The sequence below is a fragment of the Tachysurus fulvidraco genome, chromosome 12 (genome assembly GCF_022655615.1).
Source record: "Tachysurus fulvidraco isolate hzauxx_2018 chromosome 12, HZAU_PFXX_2.0, whole genome shotgun sequence".
In the NCBI taxonomy this organism is placed as follows: domain Eukaryota; kingdom Metazoa; phylum Chordata; class Actinopteri; order Siluriformes; family Bagridae; genus Tachysurus; species Tachysurus fulvidraco.
Genome location: NC_062529.1, coordinates 18,497,704 through 18,522,749, shown reverse-complemented (window position 1 = coordinate 18,522,749; position 25,046 = coordinate 18,497,704). Strand labels below are relative to the sequence as shown.

Sequence of the window (25,046 nt, the reverse complement as noted above, 5' to 3'; positions counted from 1 at the left end):
TTTTAATTGGTGGTTTTCGAGCTACTAAACAAAGAGACGCTTATTGTGGGAAGTTAGCCGGGGCTGCGCTTATGGCTGCGTGTGGAATATGTGACTTTACAGCCCTGGGAAAATGAGAGCAGAGATGAAAGCCTTTGGCCGCGCATCTCGCCCCTGGCTTTTTAGCAAACTGGATTTGTAGTCTAGACGCCACGTATATCTAATACTGTTTGATTTCTCGGTTAGGTTTAAATTAATGATCCATGCGCCGCTGTCTCGAGGTTTAAACTAGAAACATGGTACAGAAATATTTCATCTCTGGAATACTGCCATCGTAAAAAGCTGTATGTTAATGGTATTGATTTGAATTCTGTACTTTTTGATGTACTCAGTACTTTTGTTTATAATAGTGTGGATGGAAAAAAATAACTAAATAATATCAGTGACACATTTAGCCTTACAATGACAGGATATCACCTCTACAGGTCTTAAGTCAGTACTGTTTGGCATCCAACTCCCCTTCTTTTCCCTCCCAGTGTTCATGATTTCCCATCTGTCCCCACTGTGGGGTCTCTTATTAGTGTACGGGAATGGGATAAGCGCTCCCGGGCAGACTGCGCCCACTCATTGGGTGTTTTTTTTTCTCTCTATTTTCTTTAATGAGTCTCTTGGTTCTGGACCGAGGCATGACAATAGAGTGCCAGAGGAGCTTGTTCTTTGGCGTAATCCACCCATCCATCCACCGGCCTTCATGTTCACCATTAAGCTGCCAGGAAAACCCACAGAGAATCTTCTAGAAAGTTTCTCAGAGCAACAAATACAAAGCTTGCCATGTCAAAGCTTGTACAAGCTTATGTTGAATCCTTTTAATTTCTTATGTTGCAGCAAACGGATTAATAGTGTTCGTTTTGCTGGTATCGTGTATAATGGTACACAGTGGATTTGGGAATGAACTTGACACAAAGGTTTTATGAGAATTTGATATTTCTGCGAAGCACTGTCTTTTTTCGTTGCTTTTTTCTAAGATATTCTTTTTGTATACTTATCTGTTCTGTACCTTAAATGAGCTTGACTGGGATTTTTCTGCCCTAGGCGTAGTCTTGTTTTCAGAGGCGCTCCGCTCGACCCTGTAGGATTAACCATCGTTCGTATAAACAGTGTAAGTGGTTTGCCTGGTATTCCCTGTATAAGCACCTGTAGTCTCAGAGGGCACTGGGAAATACCCAAAGTAAGCACGTGTTTAAACCCAGACAGCCAAGAGAGTGAAGGCAACAACTATATGTCTACAATAAGTCAGTAGAATAAATAAGCAGCGGCTGGTCTGATGTCCAGTGAAGAGCTCATTTTGCGAGCTATTTTGACTGGCTTTCATGCAGCAACAAGGCATTTTTTTCGTAGCCTGAGACAAGACTGAAGCCGCTTACTGGAGAGGACAGATGTAAATACGAGCAAAGTCACTGCTAGATGTTTGTTAACCATAATTTATCCTGTCTGTTAATATTTGAATGAAATAATGTGCACACAGGAGATTCAAATTTATTTCATATAAGTATTACTTTATTATTTATTTATTTATTTATCTATTTATTTTTTAATAATTTTTTTGGATGGGGTTTTCATGGGTTTTTTCCACGTATCCGAAAGGAAAATTTCTTCCCCTTATAGCATTCAGGGATTTTTTTGTTTCTTTTGGTTTGCTTAATATGAACACCTTGACCCTGTTTTCTAACAATCATGCTGGCATTTTATCATGGCACGCATGTATATAAGCTGAAAGTTCAGCACTCCCTGTGGGAGAGTCAAGGTCAGGAAAACTGAATGGTGGCCGAAGTTCCAGCACTCTGGCAGCATTTTTTACTCTTTTATATTTTTGCACAAAGCGACACCTTGCATCCTGTACAAAAAAAAAAAAACGCCACAACAATAAAGCTCAGAGTGCCCATAAAGAGTGATTCCAACCTAGGCTCTCATGCTTAAACCTTGCTTCCTCTTCCTTCCTGTTCTCTAGAGTTATGAGTTTGTGTGATTATTGGAGCTTTTTATCTGCACAGCACAATAACAGACATGGGAATGTTATTTAGACCTACGGTTTATCACACTCATCGCTGTAACTGATGATGGACGTCTCGGGAAGAGGGAGTAAACACTGTGCTGTAGAAGATGCCAGTGAGATCTGGAGGTCAGATGAAATGGAATGCATTGCTAAGGTTTTATTGACCTACTTCAGGTCCCATATTTGGCAGCGAGACGCTGTATGTTTTGCATGTTTGTGAATAATATAATTATCGTGTTGATCCGTCACAGTGGATGTCTTAAGCTAATTAAGGTATAAAGCGACATGGTGTGCTGTTATGGGGAAATGATTAAGAGCCTGGTGGTGTGATATAGCCCTATAGTCGTACCTCTTATTCTTACAAAGCCCTGAATTGTTTCCTGATCTCGTATAATATATGGTATAAAACGTTTGATCACGTTTCAACAATAAATTCCAATTTAATTTTATTTGTATAAGCACTTTTAACATTGTCACAAAGCAGCCTTGGAGAAATATGCGAGTCGAGACAACATTAGTGAAAGTGACGTGACATACAGCTAAGTACGGTGACCCATACTCAGAATTTGTTCTCTGCGTTTAACCCATCCGAAGTGCACACACACACACACACACACACCGTGAACACACACCCGGAGCAGTGGGCAGCCACTGCTGTGGTGCCCGGGGAGCAGTTGGGGGGTTGGGTGCCTTGCTCAAGGGCACCTCAGTCGTGGTATTGCCGGCCTGAGACTTGAACCCTCAACCTTAGGGTTAGGAGTCAAAGGCCACGACTTCCCCGAAAGGAACGGAACTGTCAGAGGAACCAGAATCAGAAGGGAACCCAAATGAATTTGATACCGGATAGTGGGATTGTTAAAAAAAAATAATAAAAATAGGAAAAATTCACTTCTATAATTAGATGGATTTTGAAGATTTCTGACATACAAAGAGAAGATGCCAACTACATATGGACCTTGAGGACAACAACCTCCTAATCAATACACAATTGTCAGACCGTATCTGACTGCAGAAAGGACATAATTCATAACTACACTCTCTGGTGTTTATAACAGTTTATAATCACACACTCTACGATAGTGTCACCCAAATGAGGATGATGTTCTTTTCTTTTGAGTCTGGATTCTTTCAAGGGTTCTTCCTCTTCCATTGGGTTTCGGAGGACAACAACCTCCTAATCAGTAGACAATTGTCGGAGTGTATCTGACCGTAGAAAGGACATTATTCATAATAACAATCTTTGGTGTTTATAACAGTTTATAATCACACCCTCTACAGTAGTGTCACCCAAATGAGGATGATGTTCTTTTCTTTTGAGTCTGGATTCTTTCAAGGGTTCTTCCTCTTCCATCTAAGGGAGTTTTTCCTTGCCACAGGCACCTCAGTTACCTCAGGCTTGTTCATAGGGGATTAATACAAACACATTTAAATTGAACTTTTTGTACTATACAGTATTTCTTATGTTTTGTAAAGCTGGTTTGAGACAATGTCCATTGTTAAAAGCTATTCTAGCTATTACAGTCTTAAACCATCTTTTTCTGCAGTCCAAAGCTATCTTAATGTTTTTCATCCACAGTAATCTAGTGTATCTCTAGGCTGCCCGTGTGCTTCATCCTCAGCAACACTGAGTGGTTTCCAAGTGTTGAGAGCTCCAAGCAGAAGCAGGGCATCAGAACGGATCAGGCAGAGCAGAAGTGGTCAGGATCACTCAACATCTGTAGCTCGACAGCAATTACTATTACTATACAAGTCTGTGTGCTTGTTGTTTCTATAGAAACAAGATATTAGAATGAGCACATGATTATAAACCTACTGTCAGAGCTGCTGTTAATGAAAATGATAGTTTATCAGTGCTGTTTATCGGTGCAAATGTTTTGGCAATCGCGACTGGAGAACTAGAGACCACGGGCTCGGATTTATTGAATTGCTGTTTGGGTTTGCTCTGATTTTAATCCCCCATCTAGTCAAAAAAAGAAATGTTGAGTACTGAAAGAAATATATGTCGCTTTACATAAATACAGCAGCGTCTGTGCGCTAACCTCGATGGAGGCAGAAGGCACAGAGGATGCAGTGCGAATTGGGCACTTATCAAGCTACTGCTGATTATGTAATGCACGTCTTTCCAGTTTGCACTAAATATCTAATATGAACATTTAGGTTCAACTATGTAGTAAGAACGTAAAGCTCAAATAATCACTGGTTTTGGCAAAGACCTGTTAAAACAGCACCTCCTGTATGTTATTGTTAGGAGTCCATAAGAGCAAAATTGACCCCACATCATGGTGACACTAGCTGGTCCAGGTATATCTATTGGCTTGCGTATGTAGAAGAGGGTAGATAGCACTTTTCTCAGAGTCTCTTACACTTGCAGCATGGGCATCTTCAAGTAGACTGGCTTCATGTGTTTCAGAGGAAGCGTCTTAGATTTCAGCTTCCCTGGTTGCTTACTGGGAGGCACGGTGGCTTAGTGGTTAGCATGTTTGCCTCACACCTCCAGAGTTGGGGGTTTGGTTCCTGCCTCCGCCTTGTGTGTGTGTAGTTTGTATGTTCTCCCCGTGCCTCGGGGGTTTCCTCCGGGTACCTCGGTTTCCTCCCCCAGTCCAAAGACATGCATGGTAGGTTGATTGGCATCTCTGAAAAATTGTCCGTAGTGTGCGAGTGTGTGAGTGAATGAGAGTGTGTGTGCCCTGCGATGGGTTGGCACTCCGTCCAGGGTGTATCCTGCCTCGATGCCCGATGACGCCTGACATAGGCACAGGCTCCCCGTGACCCGAGAAGTTCGGATAAGCGGTAGAAAATAAATGAATGAATTGTTGGTTGCTTACCTTCATACAATAAGGGAGAACTGGCTTGTGGGGGTGGATCGGCTGAGGTTGAATTAGAAAATGGGGAAGAATCAGTGTCTGACTGCACTTGCATGTGGTGAGGTTTGTTTAACTTTTAAGTTAAGTGAGTGGTTTCCAGTGTCGTCAGATCTGTATCACAATCTGTTTGTTTTTTATTTGTTTTTTCCCTTCATGAGAGTGTCTTCAGGCCAGAGGACTTATTAGGAAATGAAATATCTTGTTGATGTTCAAAAACATTACATATAACTATAAATGGCTAAAAGGAGATATAAATATGTAATCATTGGCTAATAATAATAATAAAAAAACACTATTATAGGAAAGTAGTCCAATTCAGCAGCGGTTACATCATCACGTCAGTATCTCATTGATTATTATGCAATAACTGCATTATTCTTTTATGTAGTTAGTTCTGGTCTGCTTATTTGAGTGGTTGAGCTGTGTGGATCTTTTTGCTCGTCTTTGCTCGTACGTACAATTGTACTGACATGGCGAACTAATTACTACAGGCATATAACTTCAGGCTTAAATATATGTGCCAGTTTTACCAGAAATGCCTTCAACAGGAATGTACAAATTAACGTGAGCTAGCTGGAGGCTAGCCGTCGAGATGTAAAGTCAGTGTGGGTCGTATGGGATCTTTTTCTGACATCGGGGCAAAAATAAAAAGGACATTTGCACACATTGGGTTGGAAATATCACCTACTCTTACTGATATAATTTTTTTGTTTATAGAACTGTATAAAAGCGTGGTATAATCCGTGATTACCTACGACACTCGACCTGCAGGCTACAGGATCCTGAATGCTGTAGGCGGCCCGATTTTCTGTATCAGATAATCAGTGTTGCTTTATGAACTAATATATTGAACTACCGTCGCGTCGGTCAGCTTTGTGGTTCATCGGTGAACATTTAAAGACTTTGGCAGGAAGGAACCAGCGTTCAATCTATAATGAGCTCAGAAATGAACCTGAACTATTAGTTCCTCTGCAGTTTCAAATACAAACTGTTATAAAAAAGTACATTATTTAAATTTAATGTCCAGTGTCACCCAAATGAGGGTGAGGTTTCCTTCTGAGTCTGGTTCCTCTCAAGGTTTCTTCCTCATATCTTCTCAGGGAGTTTTTTCCTTGCCACCATCACCCCAAGCTTGCTCATTAAGGAAAAATATTTAGAGATATATAGGAACTTATTTTTCAATTATACTCATGTACAGTAAAGCTGCTTTGAGACAATGTGTAATGTTAAAAGCACTATTCAAATAAATTGATTTATTTTATTTATCGATTATATATCAGCATTCCTTTACGTTTTATCCCTTACATAATGAAAATAACGACCCTGCTGATGTCTGGCCGATGCCACAGTTTCCCTAGACATTTCTAATAACGTGTCAGTCGTCACACAGAACTCTCGTGCGTGTGGGAGTGAAGTCCCAGGGTTTGGGGAAAAAAAATAATGGGCGTTTCCTCTAAACTGTAGCAAGTAGCGCAGAGTCTGGAGGCGTTATGCCCACGGCACATCTGTCCTTGGCACAGCTCTGGCAGATTCAGCCAATGCACATTTAGTACTCCTGATCTCCTTCTGAAGATGTCTCTTTGATTGCAAAAGCTTTGAGGACCAAACAGGAAAGGAGGATGTTGCCGTTTCCATTGTGGTACATTGAGCTTTCATCAGCAAATGCAGACTACAAGTGAAAGCCCTTTACTTCTGCAATCTGACGTCTAACAGATTTAATCGCAGACGTGTTACTAGGGAAGTATTGTTGCAGACATGCCCAAGTCCTGGGGATGGAAAGAAATATGATATAATTCAGTATCATTAAGTAATCATTAATATAATAATAATCATTAATCGTTTATGTGGGATGGGATGTGGTAGCTCAGTGGTTAAGGGGTTGGGCTACTGATCGGAAGGTCATAGGTTCGAACCCCAGGTCCACCAAGCTGCCACTGCTGGGCCCCTGAGCAAGGCCCTTAACCCTCACTTGCTCAGTTGTAAGTCACTCTGGATAAGGGTGTCTGCTAAATGCCATAAATGTAAATGTAAATGTTTATCACGGTTAATGGGGACCGGAACCCCTCGCAATAGGTGAAAATCCGCAAAGTAGGATTGGCCCTAAGTTTGACCTTTTCACTGATTGTCATCATCTTCCTCTTCCTCTTGGGTTCACTAGAGGAATCTTTCGCAGGGGCACGGCACTTAGGAGGCATTGTAAGGGCTTAACGAAAAGTTCATTTCGAACACAATACGCGAGACATAGTTGACAGCGTGAACAAGAGTGGCGAGATACAACAAGGGAAGAAGCTGGGAGAGGATGAGATGATGCGCAGCCAATCAGATCTGGCCCCGGGAACCAATCATGTGCCTTGTCTGAGTGCCAGTGGGTATGTACAAAGCCTCTGAGAGAGTTTCTCTCTGTCTAGCATCCTGGAAACCGTTTATATTTTAATTTTTCGATGAATATTTTTGAAAAATCAGGGATGCACTGAGGCCGTGAAACTTGAACCGCGAAACTTGAACCGCGAAGTGGCGAGGGATTACTGTATATACTAAATAGATATGAATATAGATATGATAGCTACAGGACAAACAAATGCCGTTAATTAGTTACGCCTACTGTATATAGTTCACTCATTCATTCTTTATAACTGCCTGGTCAGGGTTGTAGTGCTATAAATGTGGCTGCTGGGTGGTTTATATTTTGGGAAACACAACCACACAAGTGGAAATTAAAAAAAAAACCCAATCCCATTCATATCTCTAGTTGAGACTGGTTATGTACTTGGAGCGATACAGCTAAGTTTGAGGAAGTGCCAGAGTCTCAGATCCAAAATTCACACACCTTGCTGCCAATACTGGAATATCTGTCTCTGGGTTTTCTTTTTGGTAACAACGTTTCCCAGCACATAGTGGCATGATTCCGAAAAGAACTAAATAAAAAAAATGACCTCTTGTTGTTGAGACCACAGAAATGTCAGGTTTTAATCAGGGGACAGTTACTGATCCGGATATTTTAGGCTTACTGCTTAAAAGAACTGAAGAACTAATCTTAACAACAAATCTTAACTAGTATTACTTTTGAACTATTACTAGTTGCACTGCGCTGCAACTTAGACAGCAAAAGCTGTCATGCATCAACATGTATAGTACTATAGTGGGAGGGTAAATATGAGAAAGGTGTGTGTGTGTGTGTGGGTGTGTGTGAGTGTGTGTGTACATAAACTTATTGCTGTGGTGAAAGATTGCTTTGTCCTGCTCCAAATACAAGCATGTTTCCAGGCAGACAGGACTTTCTGCGTGAGTCACACTGTAAATATTGCGTCACTCTACCTGTGTAGGTCTTTGTTTTATTGTTCCCAGCAGAAGATTCAGCACAGCTATCACACTCTTGCCAGCATTGTGGGTTACTGGTCACATTTGGACAGCTGTGGGAGTTCGAGGTCTTCTTTGACCGTTCTGCCGAATCTCCCTGCTGACACAGTGTGTTTTTCTCTGGTATCCTTTCTCTCTCCTTTCATTCTCCCTCTCCGTACTTTCAATAGCCATCTTTGTGTTCGCACCCACGCTGTTGCGGGAATCCCGCTTTTGCTGGTAACCGCTAACAGGCCGCGGTGATGTCGTCATCACCGGCGCGTGTGTCCTGCCCTCGCCTCGGCTTCCTGGACAGCCTGGAGAGAACGGACCAAAACCCTCTCAGACACAATGAAACTTTTTCCCCACCCTGATATCGATCATCAGGGCGAAACGCGTCCAGACGCCCAGACACACAGAGGTCAGCTGACTAGGACGGTCCATTCCGCAGAGTTATTTTCGGCACTGCTGCTGAGTGGTCATGTTTTTACAGCCTCAATACTGTGTGCTCTCTATAAAGCAGCACTCTAATGGGTTTGACCTCTGACCTAGGCACAGAGAGCAGAGGCATTCATAGAGCAGTGACTGATTCCTCTGTGCTGTGTGTGTGTATGTGTGTATGTGTGTATGTGTGTGTGTGTGTGTGTGTGTGTGTGTGTGTGTGTGTGTGTGTGTGTGTGTGTGTGTGTGTGTGCGCGGTGCATGCGTGTGCGTGCGTGCATGTGAGACAACCAGTGAAATATGACTTGCTAATAATGTGATTATTATTCTATTTTCCTAAACTGTTTATCTAAATTGCTTCATTTGAATATCTTCATATCTTGCGGTTACAATCCGTTGTAATTCATATCACATGCTGTGTATCAACATGTCCATTTTTGTAATAATGGCTAAATCACAGTGAAGGAACTGGTGAAGGAGGCAGTTATTTATCATGTATGCTGCGAGTCAGGACTTTCAGAACGTTTACATGATAGAGGAATTATGGTTTCATTTTCCTTAGTAATCTGACAAGCTAAGGTTTGGTTTTGTTTTTGTTTTTAACTTTTAACATGTGTGGAAAAGGAAGAACTGTTATAACGTTATGTAACCGAAAGTAGGAACTTAGATGTTCCAGGAAACATTCCTCAATGTAAATATAAACAGATAAAATGTATTCCTTGTGGTTATTCCTTGTGGTCATTTCATTAATAAAAACGTGACACTTGGAAGAATACGACTCTTTAATGATGTGGTTTTATAGGAAATCATTTACCTCAGTAAAGGTTTAACACTATTTTGTTATTGACTATTTATTTTACTCACTTTCTGTCTCGTCTATTGTTTTTTGTTTTCCTGGACGAGATGCTAGTTTTAAGGAACCGTAGTCTGATCGTGTGTGTGCGTGTGTGTGTCTGTGTGTATGCTCTCAGTTTAGTCTGAATCAGAGCACGGTTCACATAAAAATTTGCTAATGTGTAAGCTGTCATGTGTATGAGAAAGTTTAACACTGTACGAAACCCGAGAGCTGCTACTGCTACCTGATACTACTTCTGTTTGCACTGGAACCTGAATGAGAACACTGCACTGGTTCAGGAAGTAAGTTAAAATAGGTGTGAGATTTAGTCAATGACAACGTCATTAGCTTCCACAACTAAGAAGTTATGGAGCACAAAATAGGTGAGAATCATAGTAGTGCCAAGATAATAAAAAAATAACAAGAATATGGTTTGTACTGATGTAAGATGAAGGCAAATGTATGGGGATTTGATAGAATCAAGTGACCCGGGAGAAATCACACTCAAGATCGGACCACAACAAAAGTGTCCGGTGTGATGAATAACCGTTTTCGTCTTCTCTCAGACTCCGTAACACACTCAGAGTATTAAAAAAAAATCTGTCTGCCCTCTTCTGCATACAAGAGTTCATAGAATCTCACGATTGGCCGGTTCCCTAGGAGTGAGTCTTCTTTGCAGCTTTGTACTTTAGAGCTATTTAAGTGAACTGTACGGTGTTCATGTAACAAATCTGGTAATTAATGATTGCAAGTCTTTATCGGTGAAATCATGTCTGTTCTTATCGTAAGACATTGTCCAGAAAAAACTCCTCTCGTACAGAGACATGAGAACTCCAACTTTCTCATGACCGCTCCTCCCACGTGGAATCTTGATGATTTCGTTAGAATGGATAATAACATTGCTTTTCTCTGGGTCATCCTGGTGTTAGGTATGAGAGTCATGAATCACCATAGTATTGCTCTAAAAGGTTGCAACGAGTGCAGTGGATAAGAGTTCAACACAGTTTTAGTAACAAAAAAAAACAACACCCACTCCAAACACACCTGTATAGGGGAATTTCCCAGAGTCTGGCTGTAAAGATTGCTGGACTCTATACAGAAAAGTTGTCTCATTGCATTCTTTTCTGTTATCATCAGGCACCATCTTTCCCCTGAATTATCATGTCTGTAATAATAAAAGCTTTGAGCCTGAAGCGACTGGTGCTTTACAGCAGATTAGCTGTTAAGTGAAAAGGTAGAGGACAGTCCCTATTACCTGTAAAGAGCTTCTATAGATAATGGTTTAGAGGCAGAAAGTCAGGTGTGTGTGTGTGTGTGTGTGTGTGTGTGTGTGTGTGTGTGTGTGTGTGTGTGTGTGTGTGTGTGTGTGTGTGTGTGTGTGTGTGTGTGTGTGTGTGTGTGTGTGTGTGTGTGTGTGTGTGTGTGTGTGTGTGTGTGTGTTGTGTGTGTGTGTGTGTGTGTGTTGTGTGTGTGTGTATCTATCCGCCTCATCTCCCTGCTTGTCAATGGTTTGCTATATATATATTATTGTTTTTTTCTGCAGCAGACATTCTGTCCATTTCTGACCATTAAGCTCGGCATGCAGCTGAACCTCCATCATCTCTCTTAACATTCCTCTACAGGCATTTCAATTAGGTCCATCAATTTCAGCTGCATTCTCCGGATTGCCGGCTTAATAAGCTATACAACGTGAACCTGAATGGACATCCGGTCCTCTCCAAACCCCAGCTTAATAAAACCTGTATACAGACTCATGAGTCATGGAAATAGTAAAATTTAGAACTGTATGACTGTGTAAAAAAGTGTCAGGCGTTAAGATGTGTGTTTTCAGCATTGGGTCGATTCAAAGAAATCGCGTTTTGATGATTATTTAAATGGAAGGGTAGTTTAGTTATCGAACTATACCATAAAATACACATAAAAAGTATAAAATAAAAACGTTTACATTTAATGCCAGACACCCTTATCCAGAGCGATGTACAAAAGTTTGCTAGGTTACAGACTTAGGATACCATCAACCTAATACTCTGGTGTTTTTTTTTTTTTTAATATTCACATACAGCAAACAGAGAAAAGTGCTAGTTTAAGTGTTTCAGGAAGAGGTAGGTCTTCACCTGTCATTTGAAGATCTAGAAGTAGTTCATTCCACCACTTTGGTGCCAGAACAGAAATACAGTCTTGCTGTAAAATGTCCTCTTACCCTGAGAGATAGAGTCGAGACCAGACCAGTCAAGCAGTGCTAGTAGGTCAGATGATGCGTGGTGCAGTTAGAAGGATAAATCAGTAAAATAATAAGTCTGTATGAAATAGCATGTAACTGAATTTGTTGCTTCTCTAAATGAGATTGTGCCGCATGGAAGCTCATGCCCATGGAGGTTTTTCCAGCCTGATGAATCCCCAGGAAACCGAATCACTATTTTCAACATTGGCTTCGCTAGCGCCTGAAAATGTACTTGATTTGCTTTGTGAGCTGACATGAGTTGCTAATCTTTCCCTTCAGGATTTGGTGATTTTGCGATTCCAAAACTTCAAGCAAAATCAAGCACACGCTGAGATGTTTAGCAATCTGCTAAAGCCCTCTTCAATTCACCTGCATCAAGCTGTCATAGTTAAAAAAAAAAATAAATCTATGCTTGACATTATGCCAGTTCATGTAGTTTTCAATTAAAAAAAAAGCCCACAAAAAATTGTTGTGGACTTAAATCAAGCATTTTACGCCACAACAATGTCAAAACCTAATAGTCTATAACCTGTCTGAGTGGGATTGGATGGTGAAATCAAGCCTGAATTATTTACCATCTGCCCTTGTGGGGTTTTTTTTCACCACTGATCTAGATGGCATCATCATCATCGTCATCAAAGTGACAATTAGTCAGTGTGTTAGTTGACTAGGCGACTAGTCTGTTCAAAATATGCTGATGTGCTATTGTTATATGTTATTACTTTTACTAGCTGTTTTTAAATGCTTTTTCTTGTTTGTTTCTTTCTATCTAAGATTCAGTGTCACTGCAATTTATTTTAAGGCTTTGTGAGCCTTCGTGCATCAGGAAGCAATTACCCCTCGGAAATTTGGAGCACCAGTTCCGTAGAATCAGGCCAGTGAAGAGGACGGTGGATCGCTAGGTGAAATGAGGTGGTTCAGGTTTTTGCCCCATGCAATGAATTTACATACCTGTTTCCTCGTCAAGAAAGCTCATGCAAATCAGGGATCACTTATGCAAATGAGGTCAGCCTGTAGGAGGAGAGGTCTGCAAAATGAGGCAAGCAGACTGTGCTGGCAAGAACGAACTCTCCGCTCACACATTCTCTGAAAGCGTCGTTTCTGGCAAACACCCACTCAGTTCTCCTCGCTGGCACACATGTCCCCCAACCCTAATGCCAGAATGTGGAATAACAATCCCGGGCTTACTGTTATTTTTTACGTCTTGTCTTTAACTTAATTGATAGTGCACTATTGCATTCTAAGCCATTGTGGAGAAATTGGCATGGAAACAAGGTTGTGCTCATTTCCCCCTTGAGTAAACAGTCACCTTCCTCTTTTGCCAGTAATCTCAGCAGCTTATTTTTCTTATACTATGGGCCACATTGTTAAAATACTTTGGCAGAAGTATGGCTGAATTCTACCCTGGTTATGAATAGAGCGAGACATCAACAGGGGATGAAAGAAACTTCAAGGAAGAGTCAGCATTGGATGAAAGAAACTACAGGATATCCAGTAGGTCAGCCATTTTCCCGTAAAGAGGATGCTGGGAGAATGTAATTATGGGTCACTAGATCAGGAAGGGAGTTCGACGTGACTTGTTTTCAGCTTAACCCGACTGTAGTCCGTCACCCATGACATGTTTTGCCAGAGCTAAAATCTATTCTGTAGATAACTGTCTCAAAGACCAGTTTTTAAATCACACAGACTTACTCATGTGATTTTACATTACAGTATGATTTACTTTGTAAACATAACTAAAATCTTAGAACAAAACGAATCACTAGTTTCTTCAAGTAAAGTAGGATCATAAACTGTCCATCCATCCATCCATCCATCCATCCATCCATCCATCTATTTTCTCTTATTATAGCTCTGCGTAAACTTTTAAGTAAGGACTCATTTGTCATTAAACTGCAATTAATTAATAAATATCTTTTAATAAATAAATAAATAAAAATGGAACGCTTTATTAAATGGACTTCTTATTCTTCCAGGCTAGTTAGATTTATTTACCAGTAATGCAACTTTACAGAAATCAACATGTAGATTTAGTTTACTAATGAGCAAGTGGCAAGGAAAAACTCCCTGAGAACTCAGGAGGAAGTCGTCGATTTACCGGACTCGAAAGAAAACTCCTCTTATTCTGGATGAGGAGGATAGCGTGATTAGACATCTTTAATCTTTGACGGCAGTACAGTGTAAAGTCACTCAAGTGTGTTGAAAGGATGTTCGGTATGTTGACATCACGAATAAGAGTCCTGGAATGAGCCCAGAAAAGTCTTTGAATTCCTGTGAACTGATCCGGAATTGAGTATAAACTGTTTTCACAAAGGGCAAATCATCAAGGGTATAAAAATTGTATTAAAAAAGAAAAAACATCCCACATATATTTTAAAAATTGTTTATACTTTATACCATACTCTGTTATGCATTTTTTCGGCATTTAGAATTCACGTCACTTTTAGAACTTTTAGCGATGTAAATTATATTGAGAAAGTTGGAGCCACAAGGAAGAAACACGCCATTGTATGTTCTAAGAATGTCGTTGATTTTGTGATTTACCTTAACAACACTGGTGTTCAGCTGCACGCTTTCTCTGAAATAAAACCCATGTCCTCATTAACTGTTTGCCCTGTTTTTTTTTTTTTCATCTATTCCTGCAGTGTTGTACCATAATAGAAGATAAAACTGAGACTGCATTGAAATGTCCTGAAAGATAAACTTGTTGTGTTTTTGTGTAGCACTTGGTGGCCTGGGACTCCAGCGACTGCGAGTGCCTGCTGCAGCTGGTGAAGGAACTCCTGCAGCAGTACCACCTGTACCAGTGCCAAAGGCTGAGAGATAGCTCACGTCTGCTGTTCGAGTACGACAGCCTGCTCGATGACCCCAACTACGGACGCAGCATGGAGATCTATGCCGGACGCAAGAACAGCTGGGTAAAGCGTTGAACACACACACACACACACACACACACACACACACACACACACACACACACACACACACAAAACCCACAAGAGGTGATGTGACATGATGTGGCTCAGCAGTTTATGTGCGATCCTGTTCAAATACCAGTGCTGAAGAGTGGGAATAATGATACTTAATGAGAGAGAAGATTGTTTAGGATTTTTTATTATAATGCTATTAATAATTGTGAGAAAAGATACAGCTGGTTGATGAAATCATTTTTTAAATAACGCAAACCTGCCACAAGTTTTCCATAGATTTAACGTTGAAATACATTGAGTTCCCTCTTAAAAACGCACAAAATCTGCAGTACTGTCGTACCCCTATATACAGCATGACGTATAAAATGCCTTTCAGCTGTTCGTGTTATAAAAATAAGTAAAAAGCAAAATAATTAAATAAATATTTAAATAATAATAATAATAATAATAATAATAATAATAATAATAATAATAATAATAAAATAAATAGAACAGGGGAAAAAATAATGTTTATTATTTTATTTATAAAATAATCAAAAACCCTATATAAAAACATACATTTTATATGTTGACTGGTGGCAAATTAAACATATTTAAATGTGTTTGTGACTGTGGTGAGGAAAAACTTTCCTTAGATGGAAAAGGAAGAAACCTTGAGAGGAACCAGACTCAAAAGTGAACCTCATCCTGATTCGGGTGACACTGGAGGGTGTGATTATAAATTGTTATAAACACCAGAGAGTGTTATTATGAATAATGTCCTTTCTACAGTCAGACAATTTTGTATTAATGAGGATTGTTGTTGTCATCATGGACCACGTGGAGTTGGTTTCTTCTCTTCGAATGTCCGTAATCCTCATAAAGTGATCGTCTGTTTGCTTTTGTGTTCAGAAGTCTGAGTTCATTCTGTACTTAAGCACCTGGAGCACCGAATAGTGGGAACTGTACAATATGGGTGTGTGTTTTTTATACATTGCTTCATTGCCTCTAAAGGGATGTGGCAAATAAAACTGTGGTTTGTGGTATAACTGACAGTTATTACCAAACATTGCAGAAGAGCATATGATGATGCAACTGTAAATGCGTCTAACACGGTGGTCAGCATCATATGATCATTTGGATGTGTAGAAATGTAAAAAAAAAATGGATTCATTTGGGTTGCAAAAGTATTTACAAAGGATTTTAACAAATTCCAAGACTTTAGAAAGAAACTAAATCAACAAACAGAAATAAATAGGTTCGCGGTGTCATGTCAGCCGTTTTTGATCATGTTTTGATGTGATATAGTACAGTATGGATACTATATCCTCATATCTCCCAGCTCTGTCCCGTGATTGCTTCTGTCACGCTACGTTATCTGGCGAAAGCCGTCATCGCTGCACTGATATGTTTATCAAAATCTGACAAAATATCTAATTCAGCACTGTTTTGTTTCTCGGCTTCACTCTTATGACCTTCAGCGCACTGTTTTTCTTGCCTGTATCAATAGGCACAGTGTTTATTGTGTGCATGTTCATATATGTGTGTGTGTGTGTGTTAATGGGCTCTATGCCTGTGCTTTTCAGACCGGCGAGTTCTCTGCCCGCTTTCTGCTTAAACTCCCGGTGGACTTCAGCAACATACCCATCTACCTCCTCAAGGTAGGCATAAAGGCATGCAAACACACACACACACACTCACACACTCACACACGCACACACACAGTGAGATGTGTGAACAAACATGCCAGCGCTCATGCAGAGGAATATTAAGTATTTAAGTAGGGGTGTAAAGTTTCACAGATTTCAAAGGCAGCACCATATCAAAGTAATGTATTTTGGGAAAAAAGTTGAGAGGCACTGAGTAAGGAATCAACGTTTCTATTGTCTTTCCTGTGACATGCAAAACACATGTACCTCTAATCATATTACTCATTACTAGCATTTTTTTAGTGCTTGTTTTCTTTTTAGTCCCTGCTTTAGCAGTCACAATACAGAAACTGTCCGGGCTTGTGAAGGAGGTGTGGCCTATGTGCCCTTAAGTCAAAGGGGTGTGGCCTATGTGTCCTACAGTCAAGGGGGTGTGGCCTATGTGCCCTTAAGTCAAGGGGGTGTGGCCTATGTGCCCGTCAGTCAAGAAGGTGTGGAATTCTACTTAAATTCTACTATTAAATGCTTTATGTTAATTGTGCACTTGTGCAACAACAGAGATTGTGCAGAAGGAGAGAAACACACCTCTGATACAAAGGGTAAACACAACCATAAATAAGTGCCGTGTGTGTGTGTGTGTGTGTGTGTGTGTGTGTGTGTGTGTGTGTGTGTGTGTGTGTGTGTGTGTGTGTGTGTGTACAGTGGTTGCTGTGGCTGAGAGTTGACTAATCATCAGCAGCATGTCAGTCCCTATCAGCTCTAAGCTGCTTTGTAACTACAGGCACTGTAACTCTCTCTCTCTCTCTCTCTCTCTCTCTCTCTCTCTCTCTCTCTCTCTCTCTCTCTCTCTCTCTCTCTCCCTCTCTTTCTCTCCCTCTCTTTCTCTCCCTCTCTTTCTCTCCCTCTCCATCTCTATCTCTCTCAGACTCACCCTGTAGCTATTTCTCTTCCCCTGCTTTTGCCTTCTCCTTCTGTGTGTGTGTGTGTGTGTGTGTGTGTGTGTGTGTGTGTGTGTGTGTGTGTGTGTATGTGTGTGAGAGAGAAAGAGAGAGAGCTCATATGGCCTCAGGAGGTCTTGTCTCTGTGGCCTTGGTTTTGTGTCCTCCCCACGAGAGCTAAAATGATGATAAACATACGGAAAGCGGCATCCGTCATTACTGTCACTGTGTTCATGTTGTATCTCTCAGTGCAGACACTGATTGAACTGAGCTCAGTCCAGCTGTGTGACTGTGTCAGAGGGAGTTTGGGACATTTCTGGTCACTAACACGTCCAAAGCCCCATCTTAGCAATATCTGCCTGTAGGAAAGTGAACTGGAGGTTACCTAAAGCTAAAGGTTGCACCAAAACAGCCTAGAGAAGGATGGTCTTTCTGTATAAAATCACAAAAATGTCACAAAAACATTTTATCTTGATTAGAATAGTGTTGTTCTGTTTTGTTTTGTTTTTATAAATGACCATTCTTTTCAGAAAAAGGCAAACGTTGCTAAGAATTTTAGTGAATCTGGTAGTTTTGGTGCCTCACGTCTACCGTATATATTACCGCATATAATTTACAGCTCGGTGATATATTTGTTATACAACTGATAGAATTTAAGATTTTTATTGTGAATCTGATATTCTGGTCCTTAAAGATTTGGCCTTGCATGAAATCCTTCAATTAGGATAATGGGATTAAGGTTTCATCATCGGTTTCGAAAGAGGAAAAAAAACGTCCTCTCTAGTAGACATCTTCTTCACAGAGGAACTGCGTGTCGGATGTTTTATGCACAGCACTAGTACTCTCGAGCAGCTCTGTAGTCTCCTTCCTTTTTGACACACTCGTACGAGACCTTCCGTCATCCCCGTCACACGTCCGTGTCTGTGCGACTCATCACGTTAATTGAGCGGCGTACCATGCACAAACCACACATAAGCGCTGACAGATTAAGATACGTGTGCTGTTCCTAAATCCAGTTCATAGCATGCAGCTTTAAAAAAACAGAAAGTCATCTTGTTTCACTTCCCGATTTTCATAGTCTGGCCTGCTATTAGACTTTGTCACATTCTTATCTTTTATGCCGTGTGTTTATAATTATAAGTACCTCGAGTACTTTATTTACGTCACCCAGTTTACTGTCTGTTGAATGTATATATTGCTTTCGAGAGGCATGACGCAAGCGCGTATCTTCATAATTATTATCAGTACTTTAAGCAGAGGTGTATATATTAAGAAACAAGACTTTAAAAAACACGGCTCAGTAACGCAGACAATCAGGTGAACAGGAACAGGAAGCTGTGACCATATAAGGCAAACAGAGACATTGAAGCATCAGGGCTGTGATAGGTTACCACTATTCCTCATTTACATACAATATGTTAAGAGAAAACTTGAATATCAGTTGTTATCTTAATTCTTGCTTAAATCTCTTGTCTTCACGGCGTCTTCGCAGCCTTTTACCGAGGCCCGTTGTGTCTCGTGCATTTATACGATTAGCCGTATAACAGATGTCCTCCTTCATAAAGTCCAACTTCACAACTCCATACATTTAGTACAATAATAAAATACTGATTAAACTGAAGAAAAAAAACAATATATGACAAATGTGAACTAATTTACTGCGTATTTTGCTCACCTCATCTTGTGATATCGAACACAGTTAGTGTCCTATATTATAAGGAAAGTGTGATAGCTTCTCGATTTTATTCTCTGTATAAATCTCTGGTCATTTACCACAGATGTTGCTTTATTCTACTTTGATCGGGATCAAATAAATCACTCAGAAGTGTCCTCGTCTTTCCCACCTATATTAAGGGCAGAAACCAAACACTTCCTAAATATCGACTGATGTTATACTGTGTAGATGGTTAGTTCAGTCTTGTATTCCTTTCTGACTTTTAGCCACAGGTTTGCATGCTCGTGTTTGTCCTTTGGCCCACACAGTATCCAGGCAAGGTCATGACCAGGCTTGGAGGAATGGTGTCATGCTCTGCGATCGTTGCCTGCGGTGTGCCATCTCACTGGTTTTAGCTCACTGGCCTGGACATGTTTACCTTCTCGAATGGGCTCACGACCTCCAGGGAGAAAGCGGCCTGTCACAAGCGTGCAGCTACTGCTAGTCAAGATACAGAGAGAGTGAAAAGGACAGCGGTATGGGTGTAACTACAAGATCAGGCGTAAGCAGTTTCTTTTTCCGTGGGAATTAAAAACAACAACAGAGAGTCACTCCTGCAACACCTATTAGACCATCTCTGATTAGACGAGCTAAAACATAAAATGTGCCCAGAGTTCAGATGTAAGTATGAACCTAGACCAAAACACCAGCATTCACATTGACATCTATTTATATCCCAAAGTTTTTTTTAACGATTTCCCACAGACTGATGAAACACGGCATTCGGTTTCGAACAGTGATTTTTTTTCGTTACTGTTGTCTAAATTCTGTCAGAACGTCCCCCGTGTGCGTATTCTTCACAGCACGATCGCAGACATGAAGTACCTATGAGATACTTTGAAATCTGCTCCATGCTCTCGTGGTTTAGCGTAATTCAGAGCTCCCGCTTGGATCTAAATGTCATCTTGCGGTCTGTGCCACAAAAGTCACGGCGCTCGTGACCCACTTTAATCGCTCTCACTCCAGTGGAGAATCACGGGCTGTTAGCGCAGGCCTCCGTCTCTCTCAAAGGGCACCGGCAGACCATCTCAGCGTCTGCCTCATGCTCGCTATGGTTTCAGACAGGTTAGAGACGCTGCGCTTCGAGCACGCTTCAGAATTTCCAGATCTCAGACTCGCAGTATGCGGTTTAGTAAACCAGCCTGAATTTGTCATGACTGGACCAAGTGGTGTTTCAGCATCCAGGTGCAGTGTCCTATTATCAGACTTATCTAATGGGAGGAATGTTTAATATAAGTCAGCAGGCAGGCCAGCGTAGTGTGGGTGTCTTCTGGGCTTCTGTGTCATCCATTAAATGTTGATCACGAGTGTAGCAGAGCCATGGAAATTGTTCCGTAAGGTCTTAAATGAGCTGAAATGTCACATTCCCTGAATCAGTTTATTAGGGAAGTTTTAAATGGAAAGCGTGGTCTCTGCTCTGCTCTTATTTATTCAGCATTCTTCTTTTGTTGTAATCTCTTCTAATAGTCTTAAGTGAATAAAGGGTTGTTTTTTTTGTCTGTGTGTGTGTGTGTGTGTCTCTCTCTCTCTCTCTCTCTCTCTCTCTCTCTCTCTCTCTCTCTGAGTGGGTGTATTTGTAAGTGCGTGTCTCTGTATGTGTTACTGTTTGTGTGTGTCTGTGTGCGTTTCTCTCTCTGAGTGTGTGTGTGTGTGTGTGTGGTAAGTGTGTCTGTGTGTATTTGTGCATGTCTCTCTGTCTGAGTGGGTGTATTTGTAAGTGTGTGTCTCTGTGAGAGTGTGTGTCTGTATGTGTGTGTTTTATTTGGGAGCGTGTGTGTCTAGGATCGTGGGTGTTGTGTTAATGTTTGAGTGTGTGTGTGTGTGTGTGTGTGTGTGTATTTGTGAGAGTCTTTCCCTGAGTGGGCGTATTTGTAAGTGTGTGTCTCTGTGAGAGTGTGTGTCTGTATGTGTGTAGTATGTGGGTCTGTGTGTGTTTATTTGGGAGCGTGTGTGTCTAGGAACGTGGGTGTTGTGTTAATGTTTGAGTGTGTGTGTGTGTGTGTGTGTGTGTGTGTGTGTGTGTGTGTGTGTGTGTATTTGTGAGAGTCTCTCCCTGAGTGGGTGTATTTGTAAGTGTGTTTCTCTGTGAGAGTGTGTGTCTGTATGTTTGTAGTATGTGGGTCTGTGTGTGTGTTTTATTTGGGAGCGTGTGTGTCTAGGAATGTGGGTGTTGTGTTAATGTTTGAGTGTGTGTGTGTGTGTGTGTGTGTGTGTGTGTGTGTGTGTGTGTGTGTGTGTGTATTTGTGAGAGTCTCTCCCTGAGTGTGTGTATTTGTAAGTGTGTGTCGTGTGTGTCTCTGTGAGAGTGTGTGTGTGTATGTCTGTTTGTGTATTTCTGTGTTGTTTAGAATTTTTGTGTGTTTATTTGGATGTGTGTGTGTTTATTTGGGAGTGTGTGTGTCTGGGTGTGTGGGTGTGTGTTAGTGTTTTGAGTGGATGTGTGTGTGTGTGTATGTTTGGGAGGTGAGTGGGTGTGGTTATCCCAAACCCATAACTAATGTCCAGCCTTGGGGAAGCCACACAGCTCTCATCCTCCTCTTTCTTTTTTAACACAAATAAGGGACTAGGGCACTGATGTCTAATTAGGATTGATCTCATTATTTCTCTCCAGTAATTTTTTCCGCTTTTGGTTTTAACTCATAAACTCTGCAGATGGGAGTCCTTCAGGGCTCAGCGTCTCAACTTTACTCACATTTTGTCCCTAAGCCTCTCTTCGTTATTTATGTCCTGCCGTTTGTTTCTGCACATTTTCTCCTTATTCCGGTTTGCTGAAGCTGGACATCTAGACAGTTAAAAGATAAAAAATTAATCGATAACCAAACGAGTGAAAAAAAATATTGCGGTACACAATCTTTAAGCCTTTTAAGGGCATCGGTTACGATCTAGGATATCATACCAAATAAGGAAGGCAGAATGTTTCACAACAAAACACAACAAAATGACTAACAGAAGATCGAATTTCTGTCAGCCTTAGGGTCGGAGTTCACGAACGGTGTCATTGGCGACTGTTCAGACAGCCGAGGGAGCGTTTTACACTGGAATAAGCATTGGCATGTCCTTTAAAGCAAGGGAAGGGATTAAGAATTAAGGATTGGGAATTAAGGAACGAATAAGGTTTTCTAGATCTGGCAAAGGATCATATTAATAATCATGTTGTCGCTGGTGTATTAGTGCTCTCTTTTTAATGCTTCACATGCACAGCTATATATATATTATATATTTTATACTTTATTTCTGTTTCTCTTCCTGCTCCTGCAATAATGTACGACTTTCCGACTTGTGGGAAGCAGATTGCAGTCGATAAACATATTCGTTGATGCTCTTTGGGGAAAACATTGGGGTTGTATTTTTCTCCTGGCCCTTTTTACGTACATTTACAAGACACTCTTATCCAGAGTAACTTACATTTTTATATCAGTTTATACACCTGAACAATTGAGGGTTAAGGGCCTTGCTCGGGGCAACTTGGTGGACCTGGGATTCGAACCAATGACCTTCTGATCAGTAGTCTGCAAAGAAGTCTCGTAGTCTTGAACGCCTTAACCACTGAGCTACCACATACTTTTATACGTTTAAGCTAAAAGATCGACACAAGCCAGCTAACGTCTATAAAACACTCTGTAATGGATTCTTTCAGATTCTTCAGTTAAAAGTGGATGTTTTTGTGAACAGTGTGTTCAGTCTGGCTGTATGTAGGGAAAGGGGGCGGGGTCATAAGGCGGTGCAGAAATCCAAACACACCGAGCAAGAATACTTTACATTAACGCTATTTGGCAGACGCTCTTATCTAGAACGACTTACATTTTATCTCGTTTTATACAGAGTGAGCAATTGAGGGTTAAGGGCCTTGCTCAGGGGCCCAGCACTGGCAGATTGGTGGAACTAGGATTCAAACTCACAACCTTCTGTTTGGTAGTCCAACACACTGACGGGGTGAACATATACAGTACGTAGTCACCATGCTTGTGCCTTCGGAGCGAATTAAAGCTTTGCCTTATGCACGAGTGTCTGTCTGAACTAGATGTCCTCTTGTTTTGGTCGTATCTGTATTTAGTAACATTAGGAATTATTGGAAGTTAGATGGATTAAAGGTGTGGTCTGCGATTTTTAGAACGCACGCATCATATATATTTGGAGTTCTCCTTATTTTCCGGCAGCTTCCATAAAACATCTGCTCAGAGTGCAGCCCCGGTTTCTGTCCTGCTCCACCTTCTGTAAACGGAGAGAAAGCAAATCATGTGGACCACCTACGTGTAAACCATAAGGACACAGAGATGTTTACAGACCTGACACTAAGTTACGTCGCTTTCTAGTTCAGAAACGATGCCTCCTGGCCTTGTTGTGGTGTGTTTCGGGGTGTGGTTTTGCAGGGAACGCTGAAGAACAAGAGTCTGTGTTTGTTTAATGTTCAGAGTTCAAAACACAGCTCCGGCTAAACCTCGAGCGAGATCACTGACTGCACCTTTAACTCGAGCAATGTATGGGGCAGTGCTGAGGGACGTGAGTGACAAGGTGTTAAACAAGCACAGACTTAAAGCAAACACACCGCTCTCTACACGTTCTTACACACTCCAGTTCTTTCTTTGTGTCAGATGTTTGAACACACTGCTTCTCCCCAAAGATCATGTTAGAGGCTTAGCTCGCATGCTGTGAGAGCTGAAACTAAGAAAAGATTCTTTGTTGCTTCAGAGCTTTCGTTCTCGACGCTTGACATCTCAAAAAAAAAAAAGGAAGAAGAAGAAAGAATTCCTCTCAGATTAGAAGAAAGCAAAGTAACACGAAGCCCCTTAAACATGCACAGTTCACTTTCCTCCTGCAGCCATGCCAGGCTTGTTTTTGTTTGTTTGTTTTTCTTATTTGAAAGATCTTTATCTGCTCTTACTTCACCCTTCGTACGAAGCAGTTTCCACTTCCTGTCTCGCTGTGTCCTGAAGCGGTTCTCTCGTAACTTTTAAGCTTTAATGCTACATCACACCATGACATGACGCTCCCTCTTCTCGGTACGTCCTTAGGATTCGAAACTGTTTTTCGCAGCAAAAGCTTTTTAAAAGTGGTCGTTACGACGGTTTGGAAGAGACCTCTCTTTTCTTTCCGACTTAAAAGAACCTGTTGAGTGACGTTACGTGTTACGGTGCAGGCTAGGTTCTTCTGAATGATGGCGTGTTAAGTAGAACACTAATGTCTTAGGAGAAGCGTTGATGGATTTGAGTGGTGCGGTGTTAAAAAACGAACACCAACAGCAAGCACCATCTGCTTTTACAGTATATTCCAGTTCTCTCTTATTTAGTTTTCCCAAAAATCTGTCTTTTTTGGAATGTTCTTAAAATTCCTAGATTTTTCATTATTAATTTATCTAACTGGGGCACAGTGGCTTAGTGGTTAGCATGTTCGTCTCACACCTCCAGGGTTGGGGGTTCGATTCCCGCCTCCACCTTGTGTGTGTGGAGTTTGCATGTTCTCCCCAATGCATGGTAGGTTGATTGGCATCTCTGGAAAATTGTCCGTAGTGTGTGAGTGCGTGAGAGAATGAGAGTGTGTGTGTGCCCTGCGATGGGTTGGCACTCCGTCCAGGGTGTATCCTGCCTCGATGCCCGATGACGCCTGACATAGGCACAGGCTCCTCGTGACCTGAGGTAGTTCGGACAAGCGGTAGAAAATGAATGAATGAATGAATGAGTTTATCTAACTTATTTCTTTGTAAATTTATATTATTCTTAAAACACAAACACACACACATATACACACACACACACACACACACACACACACACACACACACACACACACACACACACACACACACACTTTCCCCAAGATTTGCACATATGGACATCTGGATCCGGATTGGGATTAGTACCCCATTATGACTTCTCCTTCCAGAAGACATCGGGCAGTGCAACCGATGCGTGTTATCTTTGTCGTCGTTAACTAAACCACCAATAAATCGCCAATGTACTTTTCACTTTCTTTATTTTTTGTTCTAAAGCTTATTATTTCTTGCTCCTAAATGATTCTTTTTTTTTTAACGAATCGTTTGAAGACTCCCCTGTGTTTATATGATGTTAATATGAATCATGAATCATTTAAGTAATCCAAAAAAAAAAAAT

General features: G+C 41.1%; 1 protein-coding gene across 4 annotated transcripts in view; it reads left to right on the top strand.

Annotated features, from left to right (window-relative positions):
- babam2 (BRISC and BRCA1 A complex member 2) overlaps positions 1-25,046 on the top strand; it is a 77,739-nt gene that overhangs the window by 15,545 nt on the left and 37,148 nt on the right. For all 4 annotated transcript variants that reach the window (XM_027168409.2, XM_027168406.2, XM_027168407.2 and 1 more), the window contains exons 5-6: positions 14,453-14,647; positions 16,225-16,299. In XM_027168409.2, the coding sequence (XP_027024210.1) occupies positions 14,453-14,647; positions 16,225-16,299 (270 nt within the window). The remainder of the gene's footprint in view (positions 1-14,452; positions 14,648-16,224; positions 16,300-25,046) is intronic.